This window comes from Paramormyrops kingsleyae, chromosome 12 (assembly GCF_048594095.1).
Source record: "Paramormyrops kingsleyae isolate MSU_618 chromosome 12, PKINGS_0.4, whole genome shotgun sequence".
Classification (NCBI taxonomy): Eukaryota; Metazoa; Chordata; class Actinopteri; order Osteoglossiformes; family Mormyridae; genus Paramormyrops; species Paramormyrops kingsleyae.
Window position 1 is genome coordinate 9,393,836 of NC_132808.1, and position 13,147 is coordinate 9,406,982.

At 50.6% G+C, this 13,147-nt stretch overlaps 1 protein-coding gene across 4 annotated transcripts in view; it reads left to right on the top strand.

The window, feature by feature from the left end:
* eif2ak3 (eukaryotic translation initiation factor 2-alpha kinase 3) overlaps positions 1 to 12,576 on the top strand; it is a 30,438-nt gene extending 17,862 nt beyond the window's left edge. For all 4 annotated transcript variants that reach the window (XM_023795652.2, XM_072718634.1, XM_023795655.2 and 1 more), the window contains 15 exons: positions 3,698 to 3,892; positions 4,180 to 4,310; positions 4,464 to 4,719; positions 4,913 to 5,081; positions 5,415 to 5,552; positions 5,698 to 5,820; positions 6,022 to 6,242; positions 6,364 to 6,476; positions 7,359 to 7,481; positions 8,348 to 8,497; positions 8,714 to 9,356; positions 9,518 to 9,691; positions 10,725 to 10,826; positions 11,018 to 11,080; positions 11,294 to 12,576. In XM_023795652.2, coding sequence (XP_023651420.2) covers positions 3,698 to 3,892; positions 4,180 to 4,310; positions 4,464 to 4,719; positions 4,913 to 5,081; positions 5,415 to 5,552; positions 5,698 to 5,820; positions 6,022 to 6,242; positions 6,364 to 6,476; positions 7,359 to 7,481; positions 8,348 to 8,497; positions 8,714 to 9,356; positions 9,518 to 9,691; positions 10,725 to 10,826; positions 11,018 to 11,080; positions 11,294 to 11,473 — 2,781 coding nt within the window. In that variant the 3' untranslated portion in view covers positions 11,474 to 12,576. The remainder of the gene's footprint in view (positions 1 to 3,697; positions 3,893 to 4,179; positions 4,311 to 4,463; positions 4,720 to 4,912; positions 5,082 to 5,414; positions 5,553 to 5,697; positions 5,821 to 6,021; positions 6,243 to 6,363; positions 6,477 to 7,358; positions 7,482 to 8,347; positions 8,498 to 8,713; positions 9,357 to 9,517; positions 9,692 to 10,724; positions 10,827 to 11,017; positions 11,081 to 11,293) is intronic.
* Positions 12,577 to 13,147: the final 571 nt, after the last annotated feature.

The following is a 13,147-nucleotide window of genomic DNA, read 5'->3' on the forward strand; positions in this document are numbered from 1 at the left end:
ACGTAATTCTAGTACAAATTGTGGTTTAGTCTTGAATGTTTCTGTTGACAAGCCCTTTTCGACAGTGTAATGAATGCATCCTTTTGAGCCGACAAATAAAAACTGCAGCTATTATTTCTCGCAGTTTCTGAGAAGAAATTGCTGAAGTGGAAAAGTAATGGGGAATGTCAGTTTTATACAAAGCTTATGGGTGTGATGAAGTTACCTACGATCTCGGTATGGTGGTAACAGCCTGGGTGTGGGCTGCACCGGTCCCTGTCGGAGAAGCTGAGTGGGTGACTGTGCCTGCTAGCTGAGCCCCTTCAGAGAGCCTGTGTAACCCTAACCCTCCTCAGTCTCATGGCGCTGTCAGGCCTTCAGCCTGGTGCACCATTGTTTTTGTAATTACTTCGCAGCTGACATGATTGCTGAGCTATGAGGATTTACTCTAATGATCGGGAGTGAATGGCCTTTTGGGTACCGTTAGACTTCCCCCCCCCCGCCCCGGAAATGTTATCCTCCTTGCCGTATGACATTCCTCATGCTGTCTATGGTGCAAATCTAGTCAAAGTTCGCTACATGATGCTTCATTAGGAAGTGAAGTGCTGTGAACACCACCTGTTACCTAATGTTAGTTTGTTTCTGTCTTTTTGTTTTTTCTCGTTTATTCAATGGGGGCGTATTGAGACCCCCTGTAAATCGGTCAGTTGTAGTGTGTATTCCTTCCATCCATCCATCCATCCATCTTATAACTAATTCTGATCAGGACCCTGAGTGTTATGTATACCCTTCCTGAAGATCACTATCCCCGAGGACCACTCTTAGAGTATATCTTGCTATGTATTATTCATTTTTCAGATTTTGGTAATGTCTAAAATATAATATGCATCTGTCTGAAAGTTAAATAAAATTCTAAAATGTGAAGAGACCTTTGAATAGGAGACACTGCTCAGAATTTCAGCCTCTGTCTGTTTTTCTCTCTGACTGTGTTTTTGGATAGAAGCCCCTTCCTAATGTGTGTGTAGGAAGCAAAGTGCCCCACTGCCAGATGAGTAATGTCAACCATGGCCTTGTGTTCCTTACATCAAACAAGCATGACTGTGTTAGTGCAGTTTGACTTTTATCTGGTCAGATTTGGATTGTGTGCATTAGGTGAGAATGAGCAAACTGCACTCGTGACCTAAGAGGTGCAGGTCTGCTACTCTGGTAAAACACATATTTATAGATCTCTGACCTTCCTTAACTCTAAAACAGGAGCACGCTAGGTTAGGACATGAAAGATGAGCTTAAATCTGCAGGGACTCCTTGTGTTTGAATCCTATGTAAAAATGAGACTAAAAAGATCTTAAGTCTTTCATCCATAAATGATTAAATATTTCATAAGGCTGCCATATTGCTGAATTTGTCCCCGTAATGGTAAGACGGAGTCTCCGGCTGAGCTTCTTCTCTCCTGCGCTTGGCCCCTGAACTGCATTCCTGCACTTTGTGTCGGCGTGCGGCACGTAACCCGATCGCAGCCCAGAATGACCGAGGCACAGAGAGCCCTGCCCATCGCTCGGGTGACTGGCACCTGCTGGGCCTCGCGGAAGCCGTGCTGCCAGCTCTGCCGCTCTTACGCCCTGTAGTAGCGGCACCAGGTGCGGGGGTGGGTGGGGGGCGAAGCCGAACGGAGCCGGTCTGGCTCCTACACTCGGGTGAGTTGTGACGGTCTGCAGACAGCTCCGTTACTTAGGGATGGAGGTGGCGTCCCTTTCGAAGCCTGTTACCAGGGGAGCGAATCCGCTGCATGGATAGGTCCCGTTCTGGCTCATTTGCTATCGACTTCTAATCGGACGGCGCAGACCCGGGCCCACCAAGCTGGAGAGCCCCGCCATTGGCTCAGAGCAGCGGCAACTCCTGGCAGCCGTGTAACCAGGCAGCGTGATTGGCGTTCCCCATTTACTTGGCCGCCAATCTGCTTAGTGACTGAGGCAGGCCGCGGCTGGTGCCATTGGCTGTAGGCGCCGCGCCGGCACGGAGCCGTCACCTATGGCGACGTGTGGAATGTGGCCATGAGGGAAATGGGGAAGGCTTGGTGCTTAAAAGGGATGCGCGCCACAGCCGGTGTGGAGTGAGTCATGCTCAGAAGGATTAGGATGAGGTAATGCTTCAAGGCGGGGGCATGATGTCATCCCGGCACCGCCTCCTCCTCCCCTGCACACCGCCAGGGATAGATGTGCTTAGCCGCCTCCCCAAGCAGGCAGAGTGATGTGCTTGGTGCTGTCCGCTGCGGACGCCGTTCTGTTTCCCTGGTCAGATGTGACTCGCTTTATTGCTTTTGTTTATGACACAAATCTGAGGAATAATTGCACGGTCCACAGTGATTTTTTTTTTCTTTTTTTTTTTCTTTCAAGAATGGCTTGCATTGCTTTTATTCTGTGGTGACACAAAGTTGTGGAGCTAGCAAAAAAACAGGCTATATATTGAAGCAGCTTCTGTTGAATCAGCTTCATAAACTTCCACCGGAGCTGAACCTGAAGGCATCCGAGGCATCTGGTCGCAGCCGAAGTCTTCAGCAAAGGAAGTTGAGAGGTTGGGGTGATGTGTGGTGTGATGCACTGAAGGATCACACAGAGGGAGTGTATTGGCTAAGAATGGTGTGATCACACGTGCTTGGGGGGGGGGGGGGGGAATCTGGGCCACAAGACAAATAGACCGATTACTGCCAACAGTAACTGTTTGAATAACTGATCGTGAGTCATTGCTTTGACAACCCCTCCCCCCCTCTTTCTAAGCCTCTTACCACCTGAATCGGATGTGCTTCCCCCCCCATTGCCGTGTGAATAGATGACATCATCCATGTCTACCACCTCTGCCATCTAACTCATTCTGGCTTCTCCCTCAGCCAGGGGTCTCAAATGACTGTGTCAGATTCTGGTTTGCAGGGACAGTGAGGATCAAGGCCAGGCATGCCGTGACCTCATTTGTTTACCCTGTGCCCTGCATAAACATTCCTCCAAGGGGAAACTGGCTCTCACCTCCGCGACAGATCTGGGTCACATATAAAAATAAATAAAGATTTGTTATGTTGTGACTGGACAGGCCATCTGCAGGCAGGCTTTTAAATAATCAGTGATAAGCAATTTGCTCCTTTGTTAACATGCACTTTGGGTCTCCCTGATGTCAGGTGCTTGTTTGGTGTCTAGTTTAAAACAAGTGTAAATGATACAAAGTGTTTTTTTGTCCCATGTCCCTTTTATCGTTCCTATTGGGTGATTTGAAACGTAGTTACACAAAAGGAGAGAGAGCCGAAGGCCTGCACTGTTAAATACCCCAGAACATAGTCCCTGTAATTTCATAGACCTGTCCGTCTCATTTCCTGGCATGGAGTAAATCCCCTTCATCTACTTTTCTTTGTTTACCAACTCATCTGTAATGCATCTGCATGCGAAAACTCTTATCGGATGCAGATGTAAACCTTATTCTCCTTATTTGTCCGAAACTGCAAAAAGCAGAAAAAACTCCCTTGAATTCAGTTGTAATATCAGTCTTTGTGTTTGTATTACCAAGTCATCACTGGGGAGTATAACATTGCTTTTGCTAAAGCCTCTCTGAGCCCCTCACGGGGTGATCTTTTCGTCACGCAGCCCTGTGACATGGGGGGCTTAAAGGAGTGCGGGTGGGGGTTAAGGGGGTGTGGGTGGTGCTTTAATGTGGGCCTCCTCTCCTTCCTCTGCAGGTGTTTGGGAATAAGATGATCATCCCATCCCTGGACGGCGCGCTCTTCCAGTGGGACCGTGACCGTGAGAGCATGGAGGCCGTGCCCTTCAGCGTAGAGTCGCTGCTGGAGTCGTCATACCGCATACGCGAGGACACTGTCCTGGTTGGGGGGAAATCCCTCACCACGTACGGCCTGGGGGCGTACAGCGGAAAGGTAGGTCCCAACACAGATAGACGAGCGTACACACTGGTTAATGAATGTGTTGCACTGTGTGGGGGGCAGGGGGGGGTAGAGTCATACACAGGCACAGTGAGGGCCGATTAGCACACTTACACGTGCACCTAAAATACATTTCCAAATCCTTATTGTCACACGTGCATCTGTGTGTGTGTGTCTGCATGCGTGTGAGAGATGCGATGTTCTGTTCTTGAGCTTGTGTGGGAGGTTATAGTTGTAAGCGTGGCAGTAACCCGCCCCCTGTATGTGCCCCCCCCCACCAGCTGCGCTACATCTGCTCAGCGGTGGGCTGCAGTCACTGGGATGAGGAGGCGTTTGAGCGCGAGGACGTGCTGTTGCTCCAGCGTACCCAGAAGACCGTCCGCGCAGTCCGCCCCCGCAGCGGCAGTGAAAAGTGAGCCACCTCACCTGTGCCAGGCTGCCTCTGGCTACATGCTGACATCCTATGGAGATGTCCATACTGCGTGCTCACAGGCATGGAGATGTCCATACTGCGTGCTCACAGGCTGCCTGTGCCTCGCGCTCACAGACTGACTTATTTTTGCAGGTGGAACTTTAGCGTGGGACATTTTGAGCTAAAGTTCGTTCCTGAGACGCAACCAGGTCTGAACTTCATTGAGGGAGAGCTGCCGAGTGGGCCGGGGGCGGGGCGTGAGGGAGCCCGGGAAGGCCCCCAGATCATCCACGAGGAGGAGGATCCCAAAGCCGAGACTCCCGGGCTGCTCATTAAAGTGTCTGTGCCCGACTGGAAGGTCATGGCCTTCAACAACAAGCCGGGCGGAGGGCTGGCCTGGGAGCGCCAGGTGAGAGGGAGTCTGTCAGCTGTTACTGTTAGGAGACGTGTTACCAAATCTGTAGCTAAAATGAAAATGTAGCTAAATAAGCAGATTGTCTGAAGGAAGTCACATACACAATGCACTGGATGAGATGTTCAGTTAGCCATGAAGCGTCCATTGCTGAATGCACCCATTAATGTGTCCCCTTACCTCCTCCCAGTTTTGCACCCCGATCGCCTCCGCTTGGCTGGTACAGGGAGGCAGGGTCATTCCCATCAGTCTGTTCGATGACACGTCCTATACCTCCCGGCCCGACACCACAGGCGAGGAGGACGAGGAGGAGATTGTGGAGGAAGCTCGTGGTGCCACGGAATCCAGCGTCTACCTTGGTAAAGAAGCCGGTCACCTAGTTGATCTTATGTCGTAAACTCGTCCGTCTGGTCAGCTACCCAACAAACACTCCAGTTTGGTGTAACATCTCAAGCTGCTTGCCTGTGAAGCACCTAAACTCATGTTGATTATTTCCATGGTTTGACCTCCTTTGGTCCCACTGAGAAACAGCAAACACTGGCCTGCATAATCTCTGGATTCTTCTTCAGCATCACTATGCTGTCCAGTTCTCCTGGGATGAAATGGCCTCCAGTCATGCTATTAAATCCAAGTGTGCGTGTGCGTTTTGAGATGGAGCTTAAGGATGATGAGGATGCATGTTCTTTTCCCAGGGATGTTCCAGGGGCAGCTGTACCTCCAGTCTTCAGTGCGGATCTCGGAGCAGTTCTCCACTCGGCCCAAAGCCCTGGACAGCCGCAACACCGGGGGAATCATCTCCCTCCCCACTGTCAAGTGGAAACCATTGATCCGTAAGTGCTCTTGGCTGGTCAAGCAGTAGCCACAAAGCTTATACCTTCTTACATGGGTTTTGGTTCAGTAGTGTTTAGAACTACTGAGATTCAGGCCATCAGATGTAGTAGCTTTTTTCCCAGCGTGCCGTTGTTTTGTGCACAGATTCTCCATCTCGGACCCCAGTCTTGGTCGGCTCAGAGGAGTTTGACAAGTGCCTGAACAACGACAAGTTTTCCCATGAGGAGTACAGCAACGGGGCCCTCTCAGTGCTGCAGTACCCATATGGTAGGACTGCGCGGCTTTATTCTCTGGGTGGCATATCAGCAGGCGGGTCATAGGCTGGGCAGATATGGGACGCTAATGATCCATATGGGTTGGTGAGAGTTTGCGCTTGAGGTTTCTACAGTTTATAATGAATGATATGATGCTGAATGTGGATGGATGGATGGACTGTGACTCTGTGCTTTCTCTCCTGTCCCCTTGCAGACAATGGCTACTACTTCCCCTATAATGACCGGTACCGGGGTCGGCGGGACACGGCAGTCAGCCTGGTGCCGGGCCACAGCGGCCCAACCGAGCTGCGCAGGAAGGACCCAGTGCTGCTGCTGCCCTGGTGGAAGGAGATCCTGGGCACCATCGTCTTCTGCATTGCCGCCACCACCTACATCGTCCGCAAGTTCTTCCACCCGCCAGCTGCCAGTGTGCGGGTGAGAAGCCGCTTTCGCTCGTCCATCCCAACGCAAGGTGGTGCTCCTGGCCTTGCGATTGCACTTGACTTTGTCTCCCATTCCGTCCACACTTGGCCTCACTCTGCCATTGTTTCACCAGCAGCGGAAAGAGTCTGAGACTCAGTGTCAGACGGACTGCAAGCTGGAGCTGGAGCCAGACGAACCCAAGGAGGTGATGGTGACGGAGTGCCGGAGCACGGAATACGTGTCCAGGTGGGGGTTATGCTATGGCTGTTAGTCAAAAACACCCATGTGTGCATAGTGGCTGCGGTTAGCATCCGTTTGCCCTCCCACTTTAAAGGCATTTGTATCTACTTTCCACAGTTTCCTCCCATAAGCCTCCGAGTTTCATTTTCATGCCACACATGAGCACCCTGGCCTGGGTGGGTTACACAGTGTACAGGCCCTCAAACCTCGAAGTATAAAGCATTAACCTCATTTACCTCGTGTTGCGTCACTCAGGCTAAAGCAAAATTTTGTTCACACTAACGATATGTTTCTAGAATTGAGACAGCAGTGATCCGAATCGAGATTAAAATAATTCTGATGTAAAATGTGTATTTTACAGCATTCCGTCAATTTAAAAAAAGGTTTTTGGTTAAATACTTCGGTGTGTTTCTTTGCCATGTATCCCAGTTCACACCTTTTTAAAATGTTGCTCACTGCTGTGATATTGGGGTAATGAGTGCCGTCAGTTTGCAACACAGCAGCAAACCCACTCGAGTTTCCGGAATCCACCACACGTCCTTCCCCCATGTGATCTCGCACGCTGTCACATGCTCACCTTGGAAACTACGGGCCTTCTTTGATCTTCTCAGCAATGGCTTCTGTGTGGCTCTTAGCCTCCCTGTGGTGGTGATGCTCATTTCAGTCATGGATCTCTGTAATTCCTTGACTAACCCTAAGGTCTGAGTTCACTTCCCAGATCAATCTAGTAGCCTACAAACCCCCCATGGAAGATAATATGGTTAAAGCATGATTCTTACAGCTCTGTGCACAATCTCAAAGGGTCAGAGGTGAAAGCTGATAAATGTGAGGAATATGTAGGACAGGAAGGACGCAGATGTTTACCTGCGTGTGCGCTCCCCCCCGCAGGTACCTGACTGATTTCCAGCCGGTGCAGTGTCTGGGCCGGGGGGGCTTCGGCGTGGTGTTTGAGGCTCGCAACAAAGTGGACGACTGCAACTATGCCATCAAGAGGATCCGACTGCCCAACAGGTACACCCCCCCCCTTGCCTGGGAACACTGTGCTGTGGATGGCCGAGTGACTTGTCAGCTGGGGCAAGACACGCTTTGTCTGCGGTGTGAAATAGCCAGATAGAACGCTTCTCCCGCCCCCTCCGTCGACGCGGCGCCTCGCGCTCCGAGCGGCTCTTTCACGGGACGGGGCGGCAGGCTGCCGGCGGTTTGCCGTCACTGGGCGCCCACCTGCCACACTGCGCTGCGGCTCGTGCTGCTCGCCTGACAGGAAGCAGAGCTTTTCAAAGGGCTGTGTGCTGAGCTGGCTGCCTCTGCAGTCCGTTTTGCAGTGTTACTAAGAGACGCCGTTTAGCTCTAGAATGTGTGCCACGCTGAGAAGCCGCTGTACTGTTACACACACATTAGCATAACTGTAACTCCCTACCGCTAAAGCTTCCCTCTGAATTTTGTCTGGTGTTTTTTTTCACTAGTCATATTCCACACTCTGGTTTTTAAACTATAAAGCAATATTTGCAGCCCCTTCTGAGGTTGGTGATCAGGAGTAGATGTGTATCCTGACCAATATCTGGATGTACATGAAGGCTGATGTGCACTAAGCGCTTGCTCTGCCCCGGCACGTTGCTCCTGAGTCTGCTGTGCTCTCAGTACACATCCCTGCCAGACCATCTGCTTCTGCGCTCAAAGCTGTCATCGGTCTGGATGTTTGCAGTCAAAGGCTCGAATTTGGACCCAGTTGGCATGGATCTTTTGAGACCACAGAAATGCACCCTAAGCTTTAAGCCCCCTAGACACACAGGCACACCCAAGGCTGACTGGAGATTCTGGGGGGGGCTGTCTGAGCGGGCTGACTTTGACCACAAGCCACTTTGTGCTGTCCCCTGCAGCGAGCTGGCCCGCGAGAAGGTCATGCGTGAGGTGAAGGCTCTGGCCAAGTTGGAGCACCCAGGCATCATCCGTTACTTCAACGCCTGGCAGGAGAGCCCCCCTGGGGACTGGCAGGAAGAGATGGACCAGCGCTGGTTGAAGGATACCAGGTACCTCTTCCATGGTGACTGAGCCAAAGAGTCTTGGTGTCCATTCCTGCTGGACAGTGTTTGTGACTCTGGTGTGCAGCCGCTCACATTAAGCACATCGGCGGTGTTCTTATGGAACCCAGGGTAGGATGCTTGTCTGTAATCACACACAGAGTGTGAAGGCCCCCCTGTGCTCTGTGTACCGCCCTGATGTGTGATGTCACGCCTCTCTTTCAGCACCACAGACTGGCCACTCAGCTCCCCAGACCCAAGGGACCCGCTGTCTGTGAAGGTCCCGGTCTCCAAGCCCTCAGACACGTCTTCTGTGGAGGGTGGGCTCAGCCCGGCGGACACCTTCTCCTTCCACAGGGACGTGTCGTCCAGCGAGGGGGCCCAGGCCCATGGGGACTTGCCTGCCTGCACCGTGACCATGGGCCCACTCAGCTTCTTTGCCAGTGGCGACAGCCAGGTGGAGCCCGAGTGCTCCGGCTCCCCCAGTTCCTTTGAGTTGTGTCCGCCGCACGGCTCCACCGACCGCACCACCTCCTCCTTCGACATCGTGTTCGAGGATTCTGGTTGTGACCACACCCCCAAGGACGTTTCTCGCGACCAGGGCTCTGCCCCCTCCCCCCAGCCGTTGACCCGTCCCGACTACCTGAGCCTGGAGCTGCCCACCCACCGGCCGCGGCCCCTGGCCTCTCCCAAGGTCTACTTGTACATCCAGATGCAATTGTGCCGCAAGGAGAACCTGAAGGACTGGATGGCTGAGCGGTGCTTCCCGGAGCAGCGCCAGCGAGGCCAGTGCCTGGACATCTTCTTGCAGATCGCCGAGGCCGTCAGCTTCCTGCATGGAAAGGGCCTGATGCACCGCGACCTCAAGGTGAGCGAGGGTTCCGTGGCTCTGCTGATCGACCTCCAGAACCGTAGCCGTTCATGGCTTGTAGCACTTCACAAGACGTCTGGTTCATAGTTTGTGTCCTGGCAAAGTCGATGCTGACTCTGATCCGACTTCTCTTCTCTGTTTTCTCTTCCATCCTTCAGCCCTCCAACATCTTCTTCACGATGGATGACGTGGTGAAGGTGGGCGACTTTGGGCTGGTGACAGCCATGGACCAGGAGGAGGAAGAGGAAGACACTGGCATGCCCCTGACAATGCCAGGCTATGCCCGACACACTGGCCAAGTGGGCACCACACTGTACATGAGCCCAGAGCAGGTGAGGGCACCAGGGAGCACCCAGGAGGTGGCATACTCACTGGGGTGTAAACCGAAGTGTCACAGAGCTTTGTCTGTCTGTATAACATCAGAAAAGGAGAAGAGGTTGGCTGTTTTGATCTGCAGGCTCAGTGTTTGTGTGATAATCAGTATTTAGTCTTAGGATATTGATGAATCATTGTATTCAGTTTATGAATGTATCCTTCGTTAAATGATGCAGAGCAGAGATGGAGATTTCAGGTACATAGAGTACAAATCCAGACCACGATTTTGTTTCAACCAACCAGTTGAGCATAAAGAGTCAGTCTCAGAGTGCCCAACTGGTTGGTTGAAAACAAAATCTTGGTCTGGATTTGTACTCTCTGGACCAGAAATCTCCACTTCTGATGCAGAGACCTCTCGTATGTGTCAGGCTGAGGGTGAGCTGTCAGGTGTACTCCTAGAACTAAAGACTCTTGGAAGGATGGTGCTGTTGAGTTTTCCCCAGAACTGTCTGTCCTGAAATGTGTACAAGCAGGCTGACCGTTAGAGTAACATTGACTCTCCACTTCAGTTAGGACAGAATGCACAGACTCATTGTGACAGAATTTGCTCTTTATACTAACTTGATATTAATTTTCTAAATGCATACAAAAGCTAGCATATGTAGAAAGGAGGCAGGATTCAAATCCCCAACCCTTGGAGATGTGAGACAATAGTGCTCCCCGCTGAGCCGCCAATTGCTTGTTCTCCCCATGTCATACTGGGTATCTTCCAGGTACTCTGGTTTGTTCCTGCAGTCCAAAGACAGGCAGTTAGGCTAATTATCATCTCTAAATGTCCCATCGTGTATGACTGTGGGTGCATATGTGGCCTGTGATCGACTGACATCCCATCCAGGGTGTCCCCACCCTTATGCTGCCTGAGATAGGCTCCAGGCTCTCCGGTACGCTGCACTGGATAAGCAGTTAGAGAAGATGGATGTAATCTTAGCAGCTCAGCGATTTCAGCCCTCCGCATCTGTGAGTAATCCCTGCTCCTGTTCTGCCCTGCAGCTGTCAGGGAACTCGTACTCCCACAAGGTGGATGTCTACTCCCTGGGCCTCATCCTGTTTGAGCTGCTGTGTCCTTTTAGGACCCACATGGAGAGAGTTCAGGTATGTTAAACTGGAAAATCCACAAGAAACTAGTTCAGTTTTTTTTGAGTATTTGTCAAGTGTCGTGTTCTGTTGACTCATGATGTTGACAAATGTACAGACTTGCGTATGTCTGTTTTTCCTGTGTAATGTGTGCTTGAGTGTGTCTGTCTGTGTCCCTTCAGTAATTTTTTCTTTTTTTACTTTCATAGACATTGACTAAAGTGAGAGCTATGGAGTTTCCTGATGACTTCTCACGAAATAATGCACAGGAGGTGAGTAACAGGAGTTTTGCTGCCCTCTGGTGGCAGTTCACGAGGAGCACAGAAACAGCCATTAGGCAGATGAATCGATTAGAACTTTCAGATTATCAGAGCTGTGCCATACTTATAACTGTAAGAGTCTGTAAAGAGCCAGAACGCTTCTCATAGTCCGTGTGTACAGAGTGCCATACATTAAGCCAGCCGTTGCCTTGTTTGCCCCCCCAGCTCGCCATGGTCCGCAGCATGTTGTCCTTGTGCCCCAGCGAGCGGCCTGAAGTGGCCGAGATCACAGAGACTCCCCTCTTCCAGGAGCTGGAGGTGCCCTCCAGGCTGGCCCTCAGGCAGCGCTCTCGCACCTACAGCTCTTCGTCCACAGGGCGTCCCAGCCGTCAGCCCAGCACCTGAGCTCTGTCTCACCCACTGTTGTGGCAGTGTGCTCCCGATTCCGTAACGGATACTGATAACGTTCAGTTTCATTCCCTGGACCTGTGTTTGAGGGGGCTGGAACATTCATTTCGACTTTGTGCTTTTTTAAAATATTTGCCCTCAATTTACACTGCGGTGCACCTTGGGGCCTTCAGACCTGCCTGCCTCACAATGCCGCCCCCTCCTGGCTGACTGGTGCAACCTCTCTCGCCTCTCACCTCAGCGACGTTGCCACTCGCCCTGCCGTCAGCTGTGTGAAAAGCCTAAAAGATTTGCACTAAAGTGAGATGAAGGATGACTCCCCATGAGGCGAGAACCCCCCCCCCCCCCCCCCACACACACACACCACCTGCCATCTCTGTATGACTTTATGTAGGAAAACAGAGAGAGTTGGGAAGCTTCTTTTTTCTACGTTTTTTTTTCTTCCCACAAACCTTGTAAATAAAGGATTTGTAGAAGGAGCTGCTTTATCTGTTGCCACCTCTCTAGCAGGACTGAGAGTAGCGCTTTGCTGCTGGGATGGGAGGGTGGGGCAGCTGGTCTTCCTGGGAATGCTCATCGCCACGTGTCTGAACACGAGAAGCTGACGTACACACCTGTATGGGGATGTGAAAGTTGGATTGGATGTACAGGGTTTGTTATATCTTATGAAAACCGTTAACCAGGCTTGGTAAATTTCAGTGCTTTGAACACCTCTGTTCAAGAGGTACTATCATTTTTTGTGTATGTAATAGCGAGAAAACTGACAGATTATACAATCATGTCAAAATTGACTAGATTATGTTAACAGGGCTATTACTTTGTTGTTTTGACCTCCTTACAAACTGTGGGTATTTCCTGAAGATGAGTAAATCGAAAACATACCTGAAATCATGGAGGAACTGAAATCTACCAGACTGAATTGAACTTTAGAGGCATTAAGAACTAATAATTGTAATGAATTGTAAATAGTACTTTTCCAGAGATTCGTTACGTCTTTTTTTTAATGTGTAAATATACAATTTGGACTGGGCTTTAATCCTTTCCTTTGTGGAAAGGGGACATGTGTCCTGCAGCCTGTCCATGGTGGGGGGGGGGGGTTCTTGTGGGGGGGGTGGGGGGTGTTGTGGGGGTTGTTTTTCACAGCACCGCCAGCCTGGGCTCCGGCTCCGGCTCCCGCTTTCAGCCTTAGGACCCACTTGCCTTTATCATGGAGTCACATCCTTTAGGACAGAATCCTTTCAAATCAGTCGATTTGTGAAAACTGCATAACTGTGTGCTTTAGATAGCTGGGCACCAGCTGATCACTTCCTCGCTGAAATCTGTGTCTGGATGTACAATCCTAGTTCTGACTTTCACAATGTAAATATGTCTACTGTCTTTTTTTTAAACTTGTATTTATGTTGACCGCAGAATCAATCCTTTTGGATTGGTGGTATATACCAATGCACTTCATACAGTAATTGTGAAGTGCGTTGAAATATGGTGACTTCTTATAAGTCCAAATTTAATAAAGTTCTAAGACATTTTTACTTGTGAGTTTTTCCCCCTTTCTTCTACATTTTGATTGTAAGTTTATTTTTCTATTCCTAGATGGTCACTATTTGGGAAACATGGAAAATCGTAATGAATTTCCAAACAATGAGGGGTGTTGTAATTAAACTTTATCGACAG